General features: G+C 40.2%; 1 protein-coding gene across 1 annotated transcript; it reads left to right on the top strand.

Annotated features, from left to right (window-relative positions):
- The first annotated feature begins 1 nt into the window (after position 1).
- Positions 2-24,896, top strand: cenph (centromere protein H). Its single transcript, XM_063047688.1, has 10 exons — positions 2-99; positions 6,687-6,824; positions 7,300-7,355; positions 13,447-13,495; positions 13,644-13,715; positions 14,249-14,305; positions 15,402-15,465; positions 16,228-16,279; positions 18,274-18,434; positions 23,491-24,896. The coding sequence occupies exons 1-10, from the start codon at positions 2-4 to the stop codon at positions 23,596-23,598; spliced, it is 855 nt and encodes a 284-aa protein (XP_062903758.1). The 3' UTR covers positions 23,599-24,896.
- The last annotated feature ends 1,505 nt before the right edge of the window (positions 24,897-26,401 follow it).

Raw genomic sequence — 26,401 nt, 5'->3', positions numbered from 1 at the left:
AATGAACATATTGAGCAGGCGAGCAGAAGAAGCGTCCGCAATGGAGACGGCGCCGCGCACGGCAGTGGATTCGGGGGAGGGAGCGGCACGAAATATGGAGTAAGGGATTGAAATGCCTTTGTAGTTTATGTCCGTTCAGTGCTGGGTGCTGATATGCTGAAAGCTGGCAACGTTAGTAAAGAGGATGTGCTGGAATTTTTAAAAAATGGGAGAAGTCCCCGAAGTGGACGGAATATTTCATCCATCAACTGTCCAGCTCTTGGCTCCATCCCTCCCCCTCCTGTCTTCTCCTATCATTTTGGATCTCCCCCTCCCCCTCCCACTTTCAAATCTCTTACTAGCTCTTTCTTCAGTTAGTCCTGACGAAGGGTCTCGGCCTGAAACGTCGACTGTACCTCTTCCTAGAGATGCTGCCTGGCCTGCTGCGTTCACCAGCAACTTTGATGTGTGTTGCTTGAACTTCCAGCATCTGCAGAATTCCTCGTGTGGATGGGCTATTCCCCAGGTTACTTAGGGAAGCGAAGGAAGAGATGCTGCTTCTTTGGTGATCTTTGTGTCTTCGCTGGCCACAGGAGTAGAATCAGATGATTGGAGGGTGGCAAATGCCATTCCTTTGTTCAAGAAAAGGAGTAGGGAGTTTTTCTTCAGTTATAGGCAAATTATTGGAGAGGATTCCTAGAGGTAGGGTTTATGGGTATTAAATGGAGAGGCATAGTCTGAATAGGGATGGTCAGCATGGTTTTGAGAGGGGCAGATCATGACTCCCAAGTCTGATTGAATTCTTTGAGGATGTGATACAATGCATAATGAAGATAGTGCACTTGAGGTGTACGTGGTTTTTAGTAAGACCTTTGACAGTGTTCCCCGTGGTAGGTTCATTTGGAAAGTCAGGTGGCATTCAGAATTGGCTTGCCCACAGAAGACAGAGAGTGGTAGGAGATCTCGCGTATTCTGCTGGAGCTCAGTGTGCTGTGGGGTTCTGTTCTGGGAATTCTCTTTGGGATTTTTATAAATGACTTGGATGAGAAAGTGGCAGATGGAGTTCAATTTGGAAAAATGTGACGTGATATACTTTGAAGGTCAAACGGCTGGATTTATTAGTGTGGAGGAATAGAGGGATTTTGAAGTCCACTTCCACAGATGTACAAAGTTGCTGTACAAGTTAATAGGGAGGTGAAGAAGGCATGTAGAGTATTGTCCTTTACTTGTTGGGAGATTGAGTTCAAGAACCGTGAGGTAATGTTGCAGCTCTGGTTAGTCTATACTTGAAGTATTGTGTTCATTTCTGGTTGCCTCATTATAGGAAGGATATGGAAGCTTTTGAGGGGGTGCAGAGAGATTTACCAGGATGTTAACAACAGGAATTCTGCAGATGCTGGAAATCCAAGCAACACACATAAAAGTTGCTGGTGAACGCAGCAGGCCAGGCAGCATCTCTAGGAAGAGGTACAGTCGACGTTTCAGGCCGAGACCCTTCGTCAGGACTAACTGAAGGAAGAGTTAGTAAGAGATTTGAAAGTGGGAGGGGGAGATACAAAATGATAGGAGAAGACAGGAGGGGGAGGGATGGAGCCAAGAGCTGGACAGGTGATTGGCAAAGGGGATATGAGAGGATCATGGGACAGGAACCAGAGGATGGGCAAGGGGTATAGTCAGAGGGACAGAGGGAGAAAAAGGAGAGTGAGAGAAAGAATGTGCATGCCCCACCTCCCCCTCGTACCCCATCCGTTATTTATTTTTATACACACATTCTTTCTCTCACTCTTTTTTCTCCCTCTGTCCCTCTGACTATACCCCTTGCCCATCCTCTGGTTCCACCCCCCCTTGTCTTTCTCCCCGGGCCTCCTGTCCCATGATCCTCTCATATCCCCTTTGCCAATCACCTGTCCAGCTCTTGGCTCCATCCCTCCCCCTCCTGTCTTCTCCTATCATTTTGTATCTCCCCCTCCCACTTTCAAATCTCTTACTAACTCTTCCTTCAGTTAGTCCTGAAGAAGGGTCTTGGCCTGAAACGTCAACTGTACCTCTTCCTAGAGATGCTGCCTGGCCTGCTGTGTTCACCAGCAACTTTGATGTGTGTTGTTTACCAGGATGTTGCCTGGATTAGAGAACATTCCTTATTAGGAAGGGTTGAGCGACCTACAGCTCTTTGGAGCAAAGGATGAGAGGTCACTTGACAGAGGTGAACAAGGTGATAAGACGCATAGATAGAGTGGATAGCCAGAAACTTTTTCCCAGGGCGGGAGTGGCTAACACCAGGGAGTATGATTTTAAGGTGATTGGAGTAAAGTGTGTGGGCACGTGGCCAAGTGGTTAAGGCATTCGACTAGTGACCTGAAGGTTGTGAGTTCGAGCCCCAGCCGAGGCAGCATGTTGTGTCCTTGAGCAAGGCGCTTAACACACAGTGCTCTGCGACGAAACTGATGCCAAGTTGTATTGGCTCTTGCCCTTCCCTTGGACAACATCGGTGTCATGGAGAGGGGAGACATGCAGCATGGGCAACTGCTGGTCTTCCATATAACCTTGCCCAGTCCTGCGCCCTGGAGAGTGAAGAATTTCCAGGCGCAGATCCATGGTCTCACAAGACTAACGGATGCCTTTAACGGAGTAAAGTATAGGGCGATGTCGGAGGTACATTTTTTTTAGAGTTTCAGTGTGTGGTGTGCATTGCCAGGATTGTGATAGAGACCGATATGTTAAGGGCATTTAAGAAACGTAGGCACATGCATGAAAGAAAAATGGAAGGCTATAGGGGAGGGAAAGGTTATATTGATCTTAAATTAGGTTGAAAGGTCAGCACAACTTTGTGGGCCAAAGGTCCATTACTGTGCTGTACTGTTTACGTTCTATATGAATAAGGAGGTTATAAAAGGATACCAGATATGTTAAAGTGCAAAAATCTGGCAAACTACAATGTAGTAAAAATGTAAAATTGTCCATTTTCAAATAAATAATAAAGAAACGCATGGCTAAATGATAGATTGGAGGAGATGCAACAGAATACTTAAATATAGACAGAGTAAGGTATTAGGAAGGCTAACCGTCTTAAGGTTTATTTTGAAATAATTGAATGCAAAAATTGATATCCATGTGTCAGTTCTATGGGGTATTTGTGTAACTACACTTGGAGTATTATGTACAGTATTGATCTCCTTAGAATCACATGGTCTGTTGGGCCATCGAGTGCCTACCTATAGTAGAGATACAAGAGACTACAGATGCTGTAATCTGGAGTATAAAATATACTGCTGGAGAAACTCGGCAGGCCAGGCAGCATGTGCAAAAGGCGGCGGGGGGGGGGGGGTACCTGTCCTAATTCAGTTTACCAGCATTTATTTCTGTGTCTTGGTGATTCAAGTGCCCAAATACTACTTAAATGGGTGGGAGTACCTGACTTCACCACCTCAGACAGCCCTTTCAAATTGCAGCCACACTTCGGGTGAAATATTTTTCCTCAGAATGCAGCACTGTGCACTTATCAAGGTTGAATGACAGCTGTGATTGTTTGGTCCACCTTTCTAGGTGATCAATATCATCTTATAACCTAAGACTGTTCCATTACTATTGTAGGACAACCAATTTTCATGTCATATTCAAACTAATACCTCCTATAATCATATTCAAATCAGTCATGCATAGGACAAACAGTAAGGTTTCAAAGGTACATTTAATGTCAGGGAAATGTATACAATACATATCCTGAAATGTTTTTTCTTTGCAACCATCCACGAAAACAGAGGAGTGCCCCAAGGAGTGAATGACACTTAAATGTTAGAACCCCAAAGAACCCCCCCAGCTCCCCCCTCCCATGCGTAAGCAGCAGCAAAGCAACAATCCCCCCTCCCCCCCGACAAAAAAAAGCATCGGCACCCACCACCAAGCACTCAAGCATGTAGCAAAGACACAGACTTGCAGTACCCGAAAGACTACTCATTCACCTGGTATTCGACATACCACAGGCTATCTCTGTCCCTAATAAGGGAAGAAGAAGTGTCTCTGTTTCACAGCAAGAGGGGAGACATAACAAACAACTCGCTGATTACGATGTTAAAAGTCTGTTGCGTCGCTTTTTCCGAGCTCTGTGTCCAAAGATCTCGGGTCTCTGGGCACATAGCCAGAGATCTTCTGTCTCCCACGCTACACCGATTTACTGCCAGGACACCAACCTTCGGTCCACCCATCTCCAGAGCCATGAGATCCTGGAACTCTGAAGGTGAGCTAATCTCTTAGGCTGCATCCTCGGCATATCGAATAACGGCCAGTCGTGAAACTCCGAGAGCAGGTCCCATTCCCGCAAAGAACCAAAGTCAGTGTCTAATTCCAGGTCAGAGTGTTCAAAAGAACCCTGGAAGGGAAGAATAGAGATATTAAAGATAGAAATAGAGCTGTTTCCGAAGATGCAAGCAAAGGAGGCACCATTGTAAGGGTCCCAACATGAGTCAAAGAGTCGTACAGCATAGAAATGATGTTTCCTACCGTATCCATGATGACCTTTTTGCCCATCTATCTATTTGCCCACATTAGGAATGTTCTTTCAAAGCTCTGCCTTTTTAAATATTTGTTTCTCTCACTGACAAAGCCATGCTTCCTATCTTTGATCTACCCCTCCCTTTCCAAGTATTAATCATGTTTCTCATAACTTTTATTTCAACTGAAGTTAGACTCATGGGCCTGTAATTACCTGATTAGTGCCTGGCAGGCCACCTTGAATAAAGGTAACACATTTGCTATCCTCTAATTATAACCTCTAGTTAGTAGGGGTTCTTTTTTTTCTCTCTTTTTTTTCTTTCAAAAAAAATATTATTAACACTTTATTTTTTCTTATTATTGATATATTGCTTAGCTTAGTTAATCAGTTATTTGCTAATTTAATACTTTATTGTATATATTGACACATTGACTTGATTATTTTTTTTTAATTTTATTTTTATTTGGATAAGGAGTTCACAATTATCATGTACTTTTTTCACACATATAACCTTTTCCATTTTTTATATGTATAAAACTACAATTATTTATACATTCTTAAGTACATATTGAGATGATATAAAAGCAAAATAAACATTTAAATAGATAATTATGTACTGTGGTAAATAACCTATGGCCAGTGAAGATGTGAAAATCTCTATCACAACCCCAGCAATCTCTTTTCTAGAATACATCTCATGAGGCCTGAGGATTTATATATCTTTATATAGAGTAAACATCTAAAGCAATCTCCTTTTTAATGTCAACATTGATTGAAATATCCGTGTTCCTCTCCATGAAACCTGCAACTACAATGCCTTTCTCATCTGAATGCATATGAGAAGTGTTCATTTAAGCCCTCATCAACATAGCCCCATGCACAGATTGCCTTGTGATTCCTAATGGGGACCCTGCTTACCCGTTTTTTAATATAAAATGCCCAGTGGAATTTTCTTAATCTGTCAGAGATGTTTCATGGCCCCACTTCATACTAATTTAGTTTTCAAGTCCTCTCCTACAAGTTCTGTACTCCTGAACGGCCTTGCCTTTTTTTCCAGTGTTCATTCCTGCCATCCGCTTCCTTTTTTAAACCTTCTCAAATCCTCTATCCCTTGACCTCTTGGGCTTAGCTTCCCTGATTTCACTTTTGCAGGCTGAACTCTCACTGTTTCACTTTTAAGGGACCCCTATTTGTTAGATGTAGGTTTACCCTTGGGTAACTGTTCCCCTCTGCCTCTGCCAAATCATGTTTATGATATTGAAACTGGTCTTCCCTCTCCAACCGAGATCACCTTTAACCCTTTCTACAACTATCCTGAAACTTAGTGTTTTGATTAGTATCCTCAAAGTGCTCAGCCACAGTTCAGTACTGCCTCTCCTCTATTAGGAATATCTATATACAGTTGTCACTTTTCTTATAGTACCTTTGACGTCCATTCACTTTCTGTTTCCATGCTGGTGATTCTAGCCCTCTACCAACTAGGTTGTTCACAACTTTGGTGTCACAGTAGATCAAAAGAGTTAAGTTTGTATTTAGGCCACTACTGTTGGTTACTGTTGGTTTCCAGTTGAACAGTATCTTGATTTTAAAATTCTCATATTTGATTTAGAAGTTCCTTTCTGGTCTTCTTTCCATCTTTTTAATTCCTTCCAGCTATGTAACTGAGATATCTAGACTCCATCCATTCTAGCTTTTGAACATGCCTGAATTTAATGGTTCATTTAATTTACCTTACTCTCAGTTTGAAAAGCTTTAAGTTGCGGAAAGTCCTCTCTAGTTTCCTCTACCTTAATCCTTAAAAGCCATTTGTTTAGCCAAGCCTTTGCTAAACTCCATTATCTTTTGCATACCTTCACATTAATAATTTAATGGGTAGTGATAGTGTGAGGTGCACATTTTTGCTCTACTAAAAGTGCTATGTAAATAGATGTGTGCTAGCTAATATTCATACCTGAATTACAAAAATCATCTGCTCATTATACTGTTATCACCCAGTGTGGGGTGAGCATAATACCCACTAATAATACACATTAATTAAATTTTTACAGCTCTTCTTAAGGATGTGATTTATGGTTCTGATGTACCACTCCACCCTGGAGATTCCTTGGCTTATTTCTGTTCCTAATTGGAATAATTTACTGCACACTTTAAAATTTGTATGTTCACATTATTTGATATCTTGCAATAGCCTATCTACAGTATTTTCTAATATTTATAGAACAGAAAGATCTATCCTACAAAAGCTTGGCAGTTCCTGTATGAAGCTGGGACAGTTGGCACTTGATAATTTCCATGTAACACCAACTGTTGAACAAGAAAATGCTACCGTAATGGACTCTATTCTGCATCTTATGTGGTGAGTAATGGCTGTGCATTTAGTGAGATGCAGTAGATTTTCAATATCCCATCACAGCAGAATTATTAATCATAATGATTTTTTGTTGATTTCTATTAGAGCATTAGAGTTGCCAGCCACAGTCTCCTTTTTAATTAATAGAGTGGAGAGCAAGAGGAAGGCACAATATCCCTGAAAGGTCTTTGGAGGATGATGCAAATGGAAAATCAAAACTTGCCAAGGAAATTACTCTTAATTTCTTAAATTTGGTAATATTGTAGGAAAGTAAAAACACATTGTATTGGGATGAATATTAAATTCATTAAAATTCCATGCTGCAAGGCCGTCCCACGTACACGTAGGATTGATCTTATAGTAAAGCTCAATGCCACCTTCAGTCCTGAAAATCTGAAACAAAGGCAAGACGTCTGATTTGTTTGCTTTTATTAGATGTAAAAATAACAATTGTTTTATGTTTTATATATTTTCTTGATAGGTTAAAGGATCAAGTAACCCAACAAACAGTGGAACTAGAAACTGGTGTGAAAGCTTGTAAGATGTTTTGAATTACCTTTTAAGTTATTTTGATTTGCTTCATTTCTTTGTGAAATTTGATCTCTGCAGTTATTATTTCTTCATAGAATCATAGCATGCTTCAGCACAGAAAAGGGTCCTTCGGCCCATCTAGTCTGTGCTAAACTTATTCAGCCTAGACCCATCAACCCGCACTTGGACCATAGCCCTTCGTACCCCTTTCATCCATGTATTTATCAAAGTTTCTCTTAAATGTTGAAATCAAACTCCCATCCAGCACGTCCACGTGCAGCTCGTTCCATACTTGCATAACCCTCTGAGTAAAGAAGTTTCCCCTCAGGTTTCCCCTTAAATATTTCATCTTTCACCCCCTAACCCAATCGATCGCCTCTGATCTGGGCCGACATTTATGTGCCAGGCGGCACCTAATTAATTAGCTTGTTTATTTTGGCTTTTTTCTTAAAGATGTGCTGGGTGCGTTCCGACTACCGCTGCATTCTTCGCGGCAATGTATCAGTCCGCGGCCCGGAGGTTGGGGCCCACTGCCCTAACCTATGACTTCTAGTTCTTGTCTCACCCAGTGTCAGTGGAAAAAGCCTGCTTGCATTTACCCTATCTATAATTTTGTATACCTCTATCAAATCTCCCTCATTCTCCTACACTCCAGGGAATAAATTCTGAACCTATTCAACCTTTCCCTATAATCCAGGTCCTCAAGTCCTGGCAACATTCTTGTAAATTTTCTCTGTACTCCTTCAATCTTAATATCTTTGCTGTTGGTAGGTGTACTGCATGCAATACTCCAAATTAGACCTCACCAATATCTTCTACAACTTCAACATTCACTGAACATGTTTAGAATAGAATAAAGTTCCTGTATTTGATATTATAGTTTGGAGAACTAACATTGATCCAGAATCTAGTGCATAAAAATTTCTAATGCAGGATTGAAGGAGTACTTCATTGGGGCGGTACTGTCCTTAGGGCAAAACATTAAACATAAGTTCTATATATACTTTTGACTGGACATAAAGGATTGCATAGTGCCATTTTGAAGGAAGACGGTGGAGATGGAGATGTTTTTTGTGGCCTGACCAGTATTTGTCTCCATTAGTATTACTGCAACAGATTATTTAGTCATTATCCTGTTGCTGTTTGTTAGAACTGGCTGTGTGAAAGTTGTTTGCCTTGTTTTCTATGTTGTAACAAGGACTGCATTCCCATAGACAGGAGAAAATCTGTAGATGCTAGAAATCCAAACAACACACATCAAAATGCTGGAGGAACTCAGCAGGCCAGGCAACATCTATGGAGAAGAGTACAGTTGACGTTTTGGGCCAAGACCCTTCAGCAGGACAGCTGAATTTCTCCAGCATTTTGTGTGTGTTGCTTGCATTTCCATGTTGTTTTATTGGTGGCAAAATGCTTTAGAATGTCCTAGGATCTAGATGGATGTTATAGTATTGTACTTTATTTTATTTTGCCTTTTCCTCCTTTATGTGAAACCATAGAAACTACAGCACAGAAACAGGCCTTTTGGCCCTTCTTGGCTGTGCCAAACCATTTTCTGCCTAGTCCCACTGACCTGCACACGGACCATATCCCTCCATACACCTCCCATCCATGTATCTGTCCAATTTATCCTTAAATGTTAAAAAAGAACCCGCATTTACCACCTTGTCTGGCAGCTCATTCCATACTCCCACCACTCTCTGTGTGAAGAAGCCCCCCCTAATGTTCCCTTTAAACTTTTTCCCCCTCACCCTTAACCCATGACCTCTGGTTTTTTTCTCCCCTTGCCTCAGTGGAAAAAGCCTGCTTGCATTCACTCTATCTATACCCATCATGATTTTATATACTTCTATCAAATCTATTGTTTAATTGCCCTAACACCGGGTTGTCCCCTGCACTAGGATTTGAGCCCCAGCACGTTGATATGCTCTTGGCCTGGACCCTGTTGCCACATTCTGACCCGTACCTGACGTTTACAGATCAGCCTGGCATTTAGATCGATCCAACCTCATTCCTGGTTTAGGTGGACAGACTTCGAAACTCCTCTGTTCTGGCTCCTCTCCAATTTGCTTGCTCCAACTCCAGCTCCAACCCCATCTCCAACTCCGTCTCGAACATGCCTTGGTCTCGCTCCAGTCACTTCTTGTTGAACATGCCCTGCTCTGACTTGGCATTGCACCCGCATGCCTCGACCGTCGAGTCAGCCTTGGCTTTGCGCGCCTTTTCATTGTTTACGATGATAGCTTACCACAATTTACCCCAGAAAAAGTGTTATTAATGAAGTATTTAGTTGTATTTCATGCTTTATGAACCACCAGTAAGCTGTTGCCCAACGTCAGTAGCGCCATCTTAAGCAGGAAGAGCATAAAGATTCATCTTCCATAGCCAGTTAAATTCATAGAGTAATACAGCATGGAGCTGGGCCATTCAGCTTAATTCATCCATGTCAACCAAGATGCATATCTAACTAATCCCATTTGCCTATGTTTGGTCCATATCATTATAAACTTTTCCTATCCATGCACCAGTCCAACTGTCTTTAGTGTTGTAATTTTTCCTGCCTCTAACACTTTCCCTGGCCGTTTGTTCCATATACCCACCTCCTCTGTGGGAAATTCATGTTCCTCAGATCTCTTTAGGCCCCCAGCCTTGATCTACTGTTGGCTCTCTTGGTCTGATGTCTGATTATGAGTTAAAGACCCATACAATCAAATCTGATGCAGTACCATAATGCATTGTTACGTTGTCTGGGGAATTGCATTTCAGGTGAGATGTTCAGCAAAGTCTGATCTCCCCTACGTTATCACAGTTATTCTACTCTACTTTGAAAGTACTTCGCTGGCTTAGAAATGCTCTGATATCAGGAAACATGCTTTTTCACTTTTCAGATTTAACGCTTAATAAAATTTATGTTAATCCAAAGTCTGCTCACCTATTACACATTTCACAGTTTGAGGATAATGTATTTTGTGCTTTGTTCTCCAAAATCACTCTATAAAATTGCTAGTTTCCCCTTTATGTAATTTTCTTGAGTTTGCTTTCTCCTCTTGCCCTCCAATGTCAACAGTGCTCTGATTTCCTCAAACTGCTGTCTGGAATATAATTCTCCGGAACTTCCGCCATCTCCAATGGGATGCCACCACCAAGCGCATCTTTCCCTTCCCCTCCCCCTACTTCACCATTCTCCATCCCCTTTTCCCTCTCTCACCTTATCTCCTTGCCTGCCCATCACCTCCTTCTGGTGCTCCACCCACCTTTTCTTTCTTCCATGCCCTTCTGTCCTCCCTTATCAGAATTCCCCCTTCTCCAAACCCTGTATCTCTTTCACCAACAACTTCCCAGCTCTTTACTTCATCCCTCCCCCTCCCGGTTTCACCGATCTCCTTGTGTTTCTCTCTCCCCTCCCCCCACCTTTTAAATCTCCTCATCTTTTTTCTTCAGTCCTGCCGAAGGGTCTCAGTCCGAAATATTGACCATACTTTTTTCCATAGATGCTGCCCCGCCTGTTGAGTTCTTCCAGCATTTTGTGTGTGTTATCTGGAATATACTTTACCATTTCTTGCATCCTTCCATATGTAGATTTCTCTCCTTCCTCTTCTGTTGCTTTCTATATTCACTGTTTAAAACATTCATTATTTATTAACATTTAATATGTTGCATAGCTGAAAGTAAGAAGGGAGCTGCCTCCTCGGCCTCTTTTTAAAAAAAAATGCACTATGTTCCTCTTTCAACAGCTCTCTAAAATAACTCACTATGACTAGGTTATTTTATTTCTTTACTTGCTGCATTCTTCAGCTAAGTAGCTGGTATCGTGTGCATTATAATAGAAACATAGAAAATCTACAGCACAATACAGGCTACAGGCCCTTCGGCCCACAAGGCTGTGCCGAACATGTACTTACTTTAGAAATTACCTAGAGTTACCCATAGTCCTCTATTTTACTGATCTCCATGTACCTATCCAAGAGTCTCTTAAAAGACCCTATTGTATCCACCTCTACCATCGTCACCAGCAGCCCATTCCATGCAATCACCACTCTCTGTGTAAAAAAAAGTATCCCCTGACATGTCCTCTGTACTTACTTCCAAGCACCTTAAAACTATGCCCTCTCGTGTTAGCCATTTTAGCCCTGGGAAAAAGCCTCTGACTATCCACACAATCAATGCCTCTCATCATCTTGTACATCTCTTTCAGGTCACCTCTCATCCTCCGTTGCTCCAAGGAGAAAAGGCCAAGTTCACTCAATCGACTCTCATAAGGCCTGCTCCCCAATCCAGGCAACATCCTTATAAATCTCCTCTTCACCTTTTCTATAGTTTCCACATCCTTCCTGTAGTGAGGTGACCAAAACTGAGCACAGTACTCCAAGTGGGGTCTGACCAGGGTCCTATATAGTTGTAACATTACCTCTCTGCTCTTGAACTCAATCCCACTGTTGATGAAAGCCAATACACCATATGCCTTCTTAACTACACAGTCAACCTGCGTAGTAGTTTTGAGTGTCCTATGGACTCTGATCATCCACACTGCCAAGAGTCTTACCATTAATACTATATTCTGCCATCATATTTGACATACCAAAATGAACCACCTCGCACTTATCTGGGTTGAACTCCATCTGCTACTTCTTAGCCCAGTTTTGCATCCTATCGATGTCCCGCTGTAAACTCTGACAGCCCTCTACACTATCCACAACACCCCAACCTTTGTGTCATCTGCAAATTTACCAACTCATCCTTCCATTTCCTTATCCAGGTCATTTATGAAAATCACGAAGGGAAAGGGTCCCAGAACAGATCCCTGAGGCACGCCACTAGTCACTGACCTCCATGCAGAATATGGCCTGTCTACAACCACTCTGCCTTCTGTGGGTGAGCCAGTTCTGGATCCTCAAAGCAATGTCCCCTTAGATCCCATGCCTCCTTACTTTCTCAATAAGCCGTACATGGGGTACCTTATCAAATGCCTTGCTCTTGACAAGGCCATGCTGACTATTGTGTGGCATGTGGCCAAATGGTTAGGGCGTTGGGCTCACCATTAGAAGGTCGTGGGTTCAAGTCTCGGCCAAGGCAGCATGTGTGTCTTCGAGCAAGGCACTTAACCACACATTGCTCCAGTCCACCCAGCTGAAAATGGGTACTGGCAAATGCTGGGGGCTTACCTTGCGATAGACTGGCGTCTTATCCGGGGGGGGGGCGGGGTGGGAGTCTCGCACTCTCAGTCGCTTCACGCCACAGAAACCGGCATAAGCACTGGCCTGATGGGCCACAAAGCTCGGGGCAGACTTTCACTTTAATGCCAACTATTCCTAATCATGTTATGTCTCTCCAAATGTTCATAAATCCTGCCTCTCCGGATCTTCTCCATCAACTTACCAACCATTGACATAAGACTCACTGGTCTATAATTTCCTGGGCTATCTCTACTCCCTTTCTTGAATAAGGGAACAACACTTGCAACCCTCCAATCCTCCAGAACCTCCTCCCTCGCCTTCCACAGTAGCCTGGGGTATATCTCATCCGGTCCCAGTGACTGACTTGATGCTTCCCAAAAGCTCCAGCACATACTCTTTCTTAATGTCCATTTGCTCAAGCTTTCCAGTCTGCTGTAAGTCATCCCTACAATTGGTCCTTTTCTGAAGTGAAATAATACATTGGTATATTGGATTGTCCACAGTGTATGTGAATGACACATTGTATACTCCTTTTTTAGGAGTTAAAAGAAAAAATATCTTGCAGAAAATTCTTTATTCATTGCAAATTTAATGACTAAAATAATTTCTAGTACTTTTGAGGTTCTAAACTGAAAGAAAAAAGTGAAATTGAACAAATGGTCAATGAGAGATCCTAATCAAAAGACCTTCATTTCTTGGTCTATAAAATGACCAGTAAAACTCAGCAAAAAATATTAAACAAGTAGCCAAAAGTTGTTGCAACACACATAAAACTTGCTGGTGAACGCAGCAGGCCAAGCAGCATCTCTAGGAAGAGGTACAGTCGACGTTTCAGGCCGAGACCCTTCGTCAGACCCTTTGTTTAGCCAAAAGTTGTTTTTTTTTGGACCAAAATTAATTAGTATTTGTATTTTTTTAACCAGGTCTTGAAACTAATTCAGGGACTGTGTCGGAAGATAATTTGAAAGAAACGTATGTTTATTCAGTTTATTATTCTACTGTGAAGTAAAAGATGGATTATCTTTTATTTGTCTTAGTACAGTATTATTTTCATTTTGAGAAATCATTAGGAAGATCAACATTAATCATGGAATGATTATTTTCTTTTGCATGTTGTAAGAATTCAAGTGATTGAAAGGGAATTAGAAGATGTATCAATCTCTTTCCAGCAGAAGAACATGGCCCTCCATAGGTATGAAAAAATCCAGGATTCATTGTTGTGTTTTGGCTCTCAAGGCCAGTATTTGTTGTCTATACATTCTACCTATGCACCTTTACTTATCGAGCATTGAAAGATGTTTATCAAGAATGGGTGGAAACATGCTTGGGTATATACTATGCTAATTCCGCAATTCTGTAATCACCGGTCATCAATTGGAAAAATATTTTATGGGTTATGCATGCAAATAGAATTAAATATGTATATGGTATATTTATCCATTGTGCTTCAGACTAAGTAGGAGCCCCATTCTTTTTGTAAAATCCAGGTAAATTAAGGCAGTGGCCCATCTGTGACAAGCTGCATGTTATATTACATATCTGTCATAGGCTGGATCTCTCTGTGAAGCAGTAAAATCATCTTGATAACAATCAGTTCTTTACCACCTGGCTAACCAAATCTGAAGAAATCTAGGAGTAGACTACAAGTTTTACAGCTTTCAGGTTGGTTTCTTAGCTTCTGGAATGAAGAAATGAAAAGACGTTTGACCTTCTGATATTTTGCAGACTTCAGTACACACATGCTCTACGCGAAGCAGCACAAATGAATGATAAAGAAGGGAAGTAAGTATTTCCAGTGCCTGATTTAGTAAATACTGTTATCTTCATTCAAATACATCAGGTTTAAAGACAAAGTAGATTTTTAAAATTACTTTAGAATGAAAGCACTTTAGCTTCTTTAATCTCTACTTGATTTAAAATTAGGTTTCAGCACTCTTTAAACTTTCAACCATATGAATCAGGGTAGGTATAAACCACTTGGTCTCAAGGCCTGCACTGCCATTTAATAATGGCTGATGTGACTGTAACCTCAATCTGCATTCAGTTTCCAACTGCAGCTCATCGGGAATCTGTCTAGTTTTTCCAGTATTTATATGATGAATGAAAGGACCTTATTTAATTGTAGAGACATAAAGCATGCAAACTGGCCCTATGGCCTGCCATGACCATACCCGTCATCAAGTGCCCATTTATACTAAACCCACTTACCAGCTCTCAGTTCCTAGCCTTCTAGGCCTTGTCAATTCAAAGCCTCACTTTTCATTTCAACAATATAATTATTTGTTGTTATTAATGTAAAATTACTCCTCAATAACTTTCTTTATTCTAACACTGATAATTCTGTTGCTTTACATTATCACTTATTCTGTCATTCTAAAAATTCCTTAGTTTGGCGATTGAAATAAAAATTTCTATTAAAAAAAGGACTTGAAATATTTTCTGTCTCACTTGACCTACTAGTTTTTTCAGCATTCTCACTTTTTTCCCCCCAAATTTCCTACAACTGTTGTACTCAGTTTGTAAGACTCCAACATATCCTTTTGATTTCTTTTCTTTCTGACTGCTGGCACTGAAAGTAATTGTTGCCTGCGTATTTTGGTTTCCACTCCATCACAGGCATCCCAAATCCTTTTCAACTCTTTACCTCTCTTCAAATTAAAACACGCTTGTTTTCTGTCTTTCCTGCTCAGATTAATTGACCTGAAATGCTTAATCTGTTTCTCTCTCCACAGATGCTGTTCTACCTGCCGACTGTTTATGACATTTTCTATTTTTGTTTGGAATGTTGCTAGTGTTATTCTGAAAATGGAAGTAATTCTGAAGTTCTCAGTAAGATCCACTCAAGTTTATTATTTAATGAATTGTTTCTTGTTTTAAGGTTGATAATGGAAACAATTAATCACTCTTTAGATCTCTGTTCTGAGATTATAGCAACCCAGAAGGTATGTTGAATAAAATTAATCTGTCACGTATTTAGGGTTAACATTCACTGCTGGTTTTAACTTTTCTTTCAATTCAGAAGAATTTTATAAAGCACATTTAGCTGCTGTTGTTGCTATTTCTAAAAATGAAATAAATGTAATAGAAATGTTTTTTCTCTCTATTCTCATTCATTTCCTCCTATTGTATCTCTGCAGACATATCATCTGTAATCAATAAGACTCTACCATCCTCACTCAATTTTCATGATGACTAAATCTTTCATCCATTTTGACATGTTCTTCGATGTATTACAAACAATCTTTTTTTTTGTTACTCTACTTCTCTCCCTTCCCTAGGACTTGAAACATATTTGATTTCTAGTTCTTCCTGGTTCTGTTGAAAGGTCATCAACCTGAAATTTGAATTCTTTTTTTCCTCATTCTATCTCTTCAGCTGCTGACTGACTTGCTGAGAATTTGGAGTACTCTCAGATTTGTACTTTGCTTGTTCAAATTACTGAACGCTATTCCTAAATTGGGGCTTAAGGATATTGTTGAAGTAAAATGGCAATAATTTAACATTTTGCTGAGTTTGGTCTGCAAGAATCTGCTGCTAGCACACTACTTAAAGCTCCATTACTCAGCACTGATATAAATTCAATCTTATTTAAAATACTGTTTTATATTAATTATACTTTTCCTTTAGCTTTGTATTCAAATTGTTAATTAATCTATTATAATTCACACTTGTGGAAATCTAGTCATTTTTTTGTTTTGTTGTAGGAAGTTCAGACTTTGGAAAATGCCGTGTTTGAAGTTCAAAAGCAAAGACTATGTAATTATAAATTTATTGCAATACATTTGGTTTAAAATTAATTCAATAGAGTGCACTACTGGCATATTATTTTAGTAATAAATTTATTCCTTCTCCTTTCAATATACAGCATTCCTCTTGGAACCAATTTCAAAATGTATAATGGATTTTGTTCTCTTTTAACGTTCATATATTAGAATACTAAGATTGAGAGACAGAACTGTATGGGAGAATAAGGCCATATGAGTTTAAAAGTATTGCAGGTAATGGAGATGCAGTGAATTTCAAAATGATGCAGGAAGGAAGGCAGTAATTTTAAAAGGAGTTTGGGAGATGGGAACACGAGTTTAAAGCAAAATTATGAGATATATAAAGTTTGATTTGTATTAATAAAACAATAAATAAATCAATTTTAAGACGATTCTTTAGCCCTTCATCACTTCCACCTATCACCTCCCAGCTTCTTGCATCATTCCCACTCTCCCCCTCCCTCACCTGTCAATCAATTCCCCCTCAGGGATCCACCTATCACTCATCAGCTTTTGCTTCACACCTTCACCCCATCTTTTTATACTGACTGTCTCCCCTCTTTCTTTCCAGTCCTAATGAAGGATCTTGACCCAAGAGTCAACTGTTCATTTCCCTCCATAGATTCTGCCTGACCACTAAGTTCCTCCAGCATTCTGTGTGTTGCTCCAGAATTCCAGCACCTGCAGTCTCTTGTGTCCCTTGGTCCTTTAGGTTATCTATGCAGTGAGTTGATCTAATAAATAGAAGCTCGGCCAGGTACCCCAGTTCTATCCTGTGTCACATGGGAACTATATTTCAAGTATTCTGGATAACTACAGATGCATGAAATGTATCAGCTAAGGGAGCTGGAGCTCTGGGTTATAAGCTGAAATACCAGCTGTGTGGCATTTTTTAGGATATGGTTACCCTGCAGGTTAAAATGTAGGTCGATAAGGAATAGGTGACAAAACTAAGGAAGGTAGTTCAGTAGGCCACTGACGACACCTTGATCTCCAACCCAGTATTCTGTTTTGAGTATTGGAGAAGCAGAGGGAAGTTCAGCCACAAGGAAGGCTGCAGCATACTGGGTGGCTTATCTGTTCAAGAAGGGGGAGGAATTCTAAGGTTGTTGGGGAGCAAAAAGAGGCGCTAGAGAATGCTATTGTTTGGCCTTTTACAGTCACGTGAGAGTCCAAGTTGGTGTGTTGCATTCCTGGTGCCAGGATCAAGGAGACCACTGAGTGGCTGCAGAAAATTCTTGAGGGAAAGGGTGACCCACCATAGGTTATGGTCTAAGTCAGTACCTGTGACCTGTATAGTAATTGGGAGTGGTCATTTCGGCAGATTTTAGGGAGTCTGTGACGGGATTTAGAAGCAGGTGTTTGAAAAGTAGTAATCTCTGGATTTAACCACAGCTGGAGTACTGTGGGCAGTTCTGTCACCACCTGATATGAAGGATGAGACTGCACTGGAGAGGGAGCAGAAGTGACTTGCCAGGGTGTTGCCTGGAAATGGACGTTTCGGTCATGAGAAAAGACTGAATAAACTGGGTTTGTTTTTTTAGGAGCAGATGAGGCTGAGGAGAAACCCAATGGAGATTTGCAATATGATGAGGAACATAGATAGAATTGAAAGAAGGAATCTCTTCTGTGCAGAGCTGGGGTGAAAGGGTCTTGATGGGATCTGAGAAACATTGGGGGGGGATTAGTTGGAATCCAGAATATATTGCCTGAGGCTGGGAAGGGGCAGGTATATCACATCATTTTTGAGCATCAAGGTGAGCATTTCTATTATACACGAACCCTGTGAACTGCTGTAAATGTTATGGACCATTGGGATTGGTTCAAAATAAAACACAGCTGTGGGAGTGGATAATGTTAGAAGGATCATTGAGTGAACCTATACCAATTGAAGTGAAGAACAAAAATGAAGAAAGTCCACTTAAGGGCAAATATCAAAGTCCTCTATAAATGAAACAGTGTGTGTATTTTTTTTCTCTGATTTAGTGTTGAAACGAAAAATGCAAGGTGTATTAAAAGACATGAGAGCTGAAAAGATGAAGCAGCAACAATTGCTACAGCAGTTAGAGAAGGAACTTCCAAGACGTGGAGAAAAAAACTTGCAAGAACACTTTAAAATGGTGACATTAATTCAGAAGGTTTTGCAGGTAGAGATTATTAATACAAAATAATATTGTATGCTTTATTTTTTAATACAGAAAATGTCATCTTTGTATTTACTTCAAGCTGCTCTCTACACCATCCTGCTCCCTACTCCCACCTTCTTAGTTGAATATCCTGTCTGTTTCTAATGTACAGCTCCATGTAAAACGAATTCTTATGAGAACGTTGACAAATTTTATGGCTAATCATATGATCTAGGATTGCAGTCCAATTTTTTCCACTATATAGTTTTCATTCTATGATTTTTTTTCTCCTCTTAGTCAGCACAATTCATGGACTGAAAATTGTACATGTGTGTCCACCCAAGTGTTGGCAGGCTGCTGAACTACTTTGAACATCACAACTAAGTCCAATCCTGGCTTCTTAGCACATAAACATACAAAGAAATATTTATATCCAGGCAGGCCCATTGAAGGGTACAGAGCTACCTGCAGAATTATTTTACAGAGCTGAGTCGAAAATTAAAAAGCAGGATTACTACCTGTGCCACATGCTAGTTAGGTTAGAAATAGATACACGGTGCAATTCATTTGTGGCTAAGGAGCTGCTGCAGGAAAGAGGGCTCCAGATTTATGGATCACCAGGTTCTCTCTTCTAGGACAGGTGGAATCCGTACAAATAAGATGGTTTGATTCTGAACTGGAGGGGAACTGATGTCGTTGCTGGTGCTGCTCAAGGAGGATTTAAACTAGAGTGTTAGGGTGATAGGAACCACGGTAGCAGGACAACAGATGGTAGGGATGAGGGCAAGAAAGATGGAGTGACAAATAAGACAAAGAAGAAGAACAGCTGATAAACATGGTGGGACTGATGGGCTGAAATGCATTTGTTTATTTCAATGCTAGGAGTATATGGGGAAGGAGGATGATCTTAGAGCCTGGATCAGTACATAGAATTACAATATTGTTGCCATTATAGAGACATGGCCGTGTGAAGAACAGGACAGGCAGCTCAATATTGCTGGATTTCATTATTTCAGATGGTGGGGTTGTGTTGCTGATAATGGAGAATGTTATAGCTGTGTTCAGGGAGGGCATACTGGAGGGCTCATTCTCGGAGGCAATTTGGATGGAGCTCCAAAACAGGAAAGGTGTTATCAGCCTGATGGGATTATAGCAGTGGTCCCCAACCTCCGGGCCGCGGACCGATACACGAAGAATGTAGTGGTGCAGCGGTGGCCAGAACGCACCCAGCACATCTTGAAGAAAAAAGCCGAAATAAACAAGCTAATTAATTAGGAGCCGCCGGGCACCTAAATGTTGGCCCAGATCAGAGGCAATGCAATCTGCAATCGGCAATGGGCTCTGATCTGGGCTGATATTTACATGCCGGGCGGCACCTAATTAATTAGCTTGTTTATTTCGGCTTTTTTCTTAAAGATGTGCTGGGTGTGTCCCGGCCACCACTACACCGCTGCATTCTTCGCGGCCCGGAGGCTGGAGACCACTGGATTATAGGACCCATTAGCCAGTCAGTAGTGGAGAAGAAATATGGGAGAATGGGAAGAGACAGAAATAACAAGGTTGTCATAGCGGGTCATTTTTAACTTCCCCAGTATAGATTAAAACTTCCTTAAAATACGAGAAGTTCAGATGGGGTGGGGTTTCTTAATACAGTCAAGAGGAGTTCTTGAAACAGTATGTTGAGAATCCAACTAGAGGAGAGAACATACTGGGCCTGGTGAGAGAACATACTGGGCCTGGTTTTGAGAAATGAGCCAGGCCAGGGGGCAGACCTGATAGTGGGTGAACATTTTAAGATAGTTCTGAATAATAATATAATTAATTCTTGTAGGTAGGTGCTAAATTAGGGGAGGGAGAATTGCAACAGGAGCTACAGGATATTGACTGGGAGCAACTGCTGTCAGACATACGGAAGTTGTTTAAGGACCAGCATGTCCTGCTAAGGAGTAATGACAAGGATGGTACAGTATGGGAACCTTGGATGACCCTGAAGAGCCCTAAGTTTAGTTAGGAAGGGAAAACGGAAGCATATATAAGGGTTAGGTACCTAAAATCAGACTGATCCCTTGTGGAAGATAAGTACATGCTCAAGCAGATGATTAGAAAGGCCATAAGAGGCCATGATATGTTCTTGGAGAGCAGGGTTAAGGAGAGTCCACTTGATGATAGAGGAGGGAATTTGTACTTGGAGTCAGAGCAAGTGGCTGAGGTACTAAATAAGTACTTGTGTTGGTACGTATTTTGAAAGGATTTGGAGGGTAGTGAAAACAGTAGGACAGGCTAACCTGCTGGGGATTTTGAAATAAAGGAAGAGATGGTGACAGATTTTCTGAAAAATGTTAAGGTGGATAAATACCCAAGCATATATCCTAGAATACTGGAAAAATAAACGAATGACATTTCTGAGGCTTTGACAAAGATCTTTATGTCTTCATTAGCAACAAGCAAGGTCCCAGAGCACTTGAGAGGAGCAAATGTTGTGTCTTTGTTCAAGAAAGGAGATGGGGATAATCCAGATAATTGTAGATGAGTAACACTCAAGTCACTGACAGGGAAGGTACTGAGGAAGATTCTAAGGGGTAAGATTTATATGCATTGTTTGGGCATAGCCTGCTTAGGGACAGTCAGTATTGGCTTTGTGCATGGAGATCATGCCTACAGTTTTTGAGGCGGTGACAAAGGTGCTTGATAAGGGTAAGGCAGTGGATGTTATCTGTGCGGAATTTAGTATGGCATTTGATAAGATCCCTCATAATTGCAAGTTTGAAGTCCTAATTGGCTTGCTCATGGAGGCCAGAGAGTAGGGGTAGGAGGCTGTTATTCTGGTTGAAGGTCCGTGACCAGTGTTTTTCCACAATGATTGGGGCTAGGATATATTAATAATTTAGATGAAAATGTAATTAGGTAGATTAGCAAATTTGTGGATGACACTGTGATTACTGGAATTGTGGACAGTGTAAAGATCTATCAAAGAATACAGTGGGATATATGGGCAGAGAAGTTGAATATGGAGTTTAATTTGGGCGAGTGTGAGGTGTTGGATTTAAGGAGGCCAACTGAAAGGATAAAGTATACATTTAATGGTAGACCTCGTACTGGCATTGAGGTACAGAGGGATCTTGGGGTCTCAGTCCATAATTCACTGAAAATGGCTACACAGTGGATTACTGTAGGTGATAGAGAAGGCATATGGCCTGCTTGCATTCATTGGAGTAGAGTATATGAGTAGGGATGTCACGCTGCAGCTATTTAAAGCACTATTCAGATTGTACTTGGAGTATTGTTGCAGTTCTGGTAATTCCATTATAGGAAGGATGTGGAGACTGTGGAAGGGTGCACAAGAGGTTTATCATGATTAGAGTGTCTGAGCTATAAGGAGAAGTTGAATAAACTTGGGCTGTTTATTCTAGAGCAGGGATTCCCAACTTTTTTTCATCCCACAGACTCTTGCCATTAACCGAGGGGACCGTGGACCCCGGACCCCGGATTGGGAACCCCTGCTGTAGAGTGTCAGAGGCCGAGGGTAGACCTGACAGAGGTTTTTTTTTAATGATAGATGTAGAGAGTCAGAATCTTCCCAAGGGCAGAAATGTCAAACATGCTTTTAGGTGGGGGAGGAGAAATTTGAAGACAACGTGTCAGGCATTTTTTTTACACAGAGTGTAGTACATTTGCAGTGGAAGCAGGCAGTTTGGTGGAGTTTAAGAGACTTAAATAGACACATGAATATTAAGGAAATGCAGGGATATTCGTAACAGGAGGAAGACATTTAGTATAAATTGGCGTCAAGAGTGACACAATATCATGGGCTGTACGACATGTCCAGTGCTGTACTGTTCTATGCTCCGAAAGCAAATCCTTTCTATTATTCACATAGAAGTATCTTGCAACAATAAATTGATTTAAATTGCAGTCACAATTACATAGGAAACATAACTTCTGTTTTGCATACACACAGCTACTACAAACCACAATAATTATTGAATTAAGTGCCAATCAGTCCCAATACGGGAGTCAGGTCTCTGGTTTAATTCAGTTTCTGGGACAGCAACATAACCCCTAAATGCCTGTTGGATGTGCCAAGGGAATAGCTATGAGAATGAGGGATAAAGAAAAAGTACTGCAATTGCTGGAAGTCCTAATTTTAAACAGAAGTTAGTGGAAATTCAGTTTTGGGCAGTGGCTATGATGAGAGGAAGATGTTTTATATCAATAACTTCTTATTTCATAACCAACTGATATACGAGAACAAAAATGAAAAAGGGAAGGGTGAAATACCTGGAGACCTAAAGGAGAATGATGGAAGAAAATGGCACATGCCCCATCACTGATATGTTCCTACAACCAATGATCTCACTTTAAGGACTCTATCTCATTATTTCATGTTCTCGTTATGTATTACTATTTATTTATATTTGCATTTGCACAGTTTGTTGTCTTCTGCCCTCTGACCGATCTTTCACTGATTCTGTTATAATTAATATTCTATAGATTTGCTGACTATGCTGACAAGAAAATGAATCGTAGGGCTGTATATGGTGACATGTATATACTTTGATAGTAACATTTTCTTTGAACTTTGTACTTGCATACCCTCTGTGCCTCTGATGCATCTCTGTTGTTTTATTATTGTTTCATCTTTTCAAACTGGCACAACTTGGTCATCTACTTTCTGCTTAATAAGACCTTACATTTTTCTAGCTGCTCCTTTTCTCTGCCACACCTTTTTGGGTGACACCAACAATTACTTTTTGCCCCATGTGCTTCTAGTATATTCTGTTTTAATAAGGACCCTGGCTTATTGATGAGAATAGTATCTCTGATAATGATTAAGTACTCAAAGTTAAATGTAGTTCTGCTTTGGCAGTCCCATATGAATCCAACTACCTTGACACAAACTGAAAATTATTTGTATTTGGAATAAAAGTCTGCTGTTCTCTTCTACATGTTGATTTTATTATTAGAGGTTGATGAAATGCAAAATAGGTAGAAACATTGATGAATTGTCTTGTTAATCATGTACATTCTTACTAATGTTTTGAAAATTAATCAGGAATATTAATTTGTATTTTTACAGGGCGTTATTCTTGCTAGTGGAGTGAACTGGGCCAATGATCCTGAATTGAAAGAAATAGTTTTGCAGTTGGAGAATAATCCACTTGAAGAAACAGATTCAATCCACTGATAGATTGCATTTGATGGGAAGGACAAAAGGAAGTCCAATGTAATTTACAAAGTAATTATTTACATTAAATACCTTTCCCATCCCATCACTGTCTGGTTTCCACCATAATGTGGAAAGCTGAATTTTTGAACACCTTCTGGTCTGAAGAGCCAGACCTTGCTGGCCTGCAGTGCTCTGTCCCCTATGCCTACCTGTCCCTATCCTATCTGGATGAGCTGGGCCAGCATTTATGACTCTATCCCAGAGTCCAGTGAGGACAAGAGCCTTAAGTGGGTATTGTGATGGGGCTCTGCCCCTAAATTCCCCAACAGTAAACAAAGCTTTTAATTGATTAAAATACTGTAAATTTAATCATTTTTAATGTATCTGCCATTTATTGAAAGACTATTGAAATTATTTAAAAAATACATTTAAAATTCTTAAATTTAAAGCGTATTATTAACTAAAAACAAATAATTAAATTTTGCTATTTAAAAGTAACTTGCCTTCCCCACTTTTTTCCTGTTGTCTCCATGTAAGATCAATGGGATGTGGGGTCTTATGCCAGATCAGAACCAGACCTGAGAGGCTTTTCTTTTTCCATGCCTCCCATTCTACTTGGCCCCTTCTCCCATCTCCCAGATGTAATTCTGATATCGCCAAGACCAGCAAGCACACCTGAATTTTTTTCTAGGGGCAGAGAAAACCTTTTGCCCTTTCAAAGTTTGTCACTTAATTCTTCACTGTTTTTGATGCAGCATGCAAGACTGGGTTTTCAGTTTAATTGGTGGAATTTTGGCAGTGCAGTGGTCAACAAAAGTGCATTTCCAATTTGTTTCCAACTGTAGAGTTGCTTTTTTTTTGCTGAGTTTTTTTTACGGTAGTTTAAATTGTGATTAAATGTAGTTTGTATCTTAGCCTTCTTATCTGTGGTGAATATAAATTGGGAAGGAATTAGAATTAACTGAAAGAAATTCTCAGTGAAAAATTAGCTAAATTATTTGACAGAATACTTTGTTGATATTGTAGTTATTTCTTTCCCTTTAATCCTGTCCATAATGAATGTTCTTGTAAATACTTTTCTGCTTTCTCATTAATATTTAATGTCTTTGTAAATATAAATACTAATATGATAAGAATGTGCCCATTATAAGGGGATAAATCATTTCAGAATGTAAATCTTAAGTACATATGACAATATTGTGCATGCAATTTTATCCTTTAGTATAAAACTTGTCACATGATTATATGCAGTAATTCCATTTTATGTAAAAGGAGCAAAGATATGGCAATGGCTATAAAATCAATAAAAATGAATGGTTGGCTTGTTTTCATCTGTTCAGTGTGAAGTTTTATTTTTATTTTAGTTTGCACATTTCTCAGGTTAATTTCATTTATTTTTGGATATTTTAATGAAGTACATAATTCATACTTTTTGGACTGAATCCTGCGTATAAGCTAAAATGGTGTACAGTATTATTCAATTTAAAATTGATTGATTCCATTTATTAATTTATTCCCAGAGGCTTATTTATTCCAAAACTGCAGTTGATTTTTAAAGCCCTTCTCCCAACCTTCATAAATAGATTTGAACTCTAGTCATATCAGGATATTTGTCTCTACTAATAATTTAATATTAAGCTGAAATTGTGAATTTGAATTATATTCACTTCACACCGCACGCTGTCGGAGCAGTGCTGCCAGGATAATCAAGGACACGACCCACCCAGCCAACACACTTTTCGTCCCTCTTCCCTCTGGGAGAAGGCTCAAGGAAGGCTCAAGAAGACTCGTACGGCTAGATTTGGGAACAACTTCTTTCCAACTGAGATAAGACTGCTGAACGGATCCTGACCCGGATCTAGGCCATACCCTCCAAATATCCGGACCTGCCTCTCGTTTTTTTTTGCACTACCTTACTTTCCCTTTTCTATTTTTTATTTATGATTTATAATTTAAATTTTTAATATTTACTATCGATTTGTACTCTAGGGAGCACGAAGAGCAGAATCAAATATCCCTGTGATGATTGTACGCCCTAGTATCAATTGTTTGGCAGCAATAAAATATTCTATGCAGATAATTTATATTTTACCAATGCGTACAAAACATTCATTCCAAGAAAGCAAATAAAATATAGCAAATACTAAATTTGACAAAAAATTGGCAAAGCAAATTACAGTGTTGGAGGAATGGAGCAACCTCTGTTTGTCCAACGTTATGAGCTTACAATAGCCCATTACCTTTCATCACATTCTTGGGGATACCACAATACTAACCCATGTTACAGAATGTACCACCAGTAAGGAAAGTGGCAACCATGTAGAAATCAATAAGGTCACAAGGCTATTTATCTGTGATAAAACAGCTCGATATTAGTAGTTGATTTTTAATAGTTTGGGGTAAGCTGATTTAGACTTGCAAAATAAAATATTTCCCACAGGGAAATCTGAAAGAGTATTGATAATGGCTGGGGTCATCGCCTTGTCAAGACACTATACAGAAGAAGGCTATGCAAACCACTTCAGTAGAAAAAATTGCCAAGAACAACTATGGTCTCAGAAAGACCATGATCGCCCACGTCATACGACACGGCACATAATGATGCGACTGCACTTGATTGCCCGTAAGACATAGATACTAAAAAGATACTTTATAAATGTACACGTCTACGATCCAACCTTTATAAGGTTATTTGCAACAGAATTTGCGGACGTTATGTGTTTAGACTTCACTTGCTCAGGGTTATATGAATACTTCCAAATCCTAATTGCCCGTGCTGCAGTTGGAACTGTTTTCACCGACGACAGCGCGCTGGACTGAT

This window comes from Mobula hypostoma, chromosome 5, assembly GCF_963921235.1.
Source record: "Mobula hypostoma chromosome 5, sMobHyp1.1, whole genome shotgun sequence".
Taxonomy (NCBI): domain Eukaryota; kingdom Metazoa; phylum Chordata; class Chondrichthyes; order Myliobatiformes; family Myliobatidae; genus Mobula; species Mobula hypostoma.
This window is presented reverse-complemented; position numbering and strand designations above follow the sequence as displayed.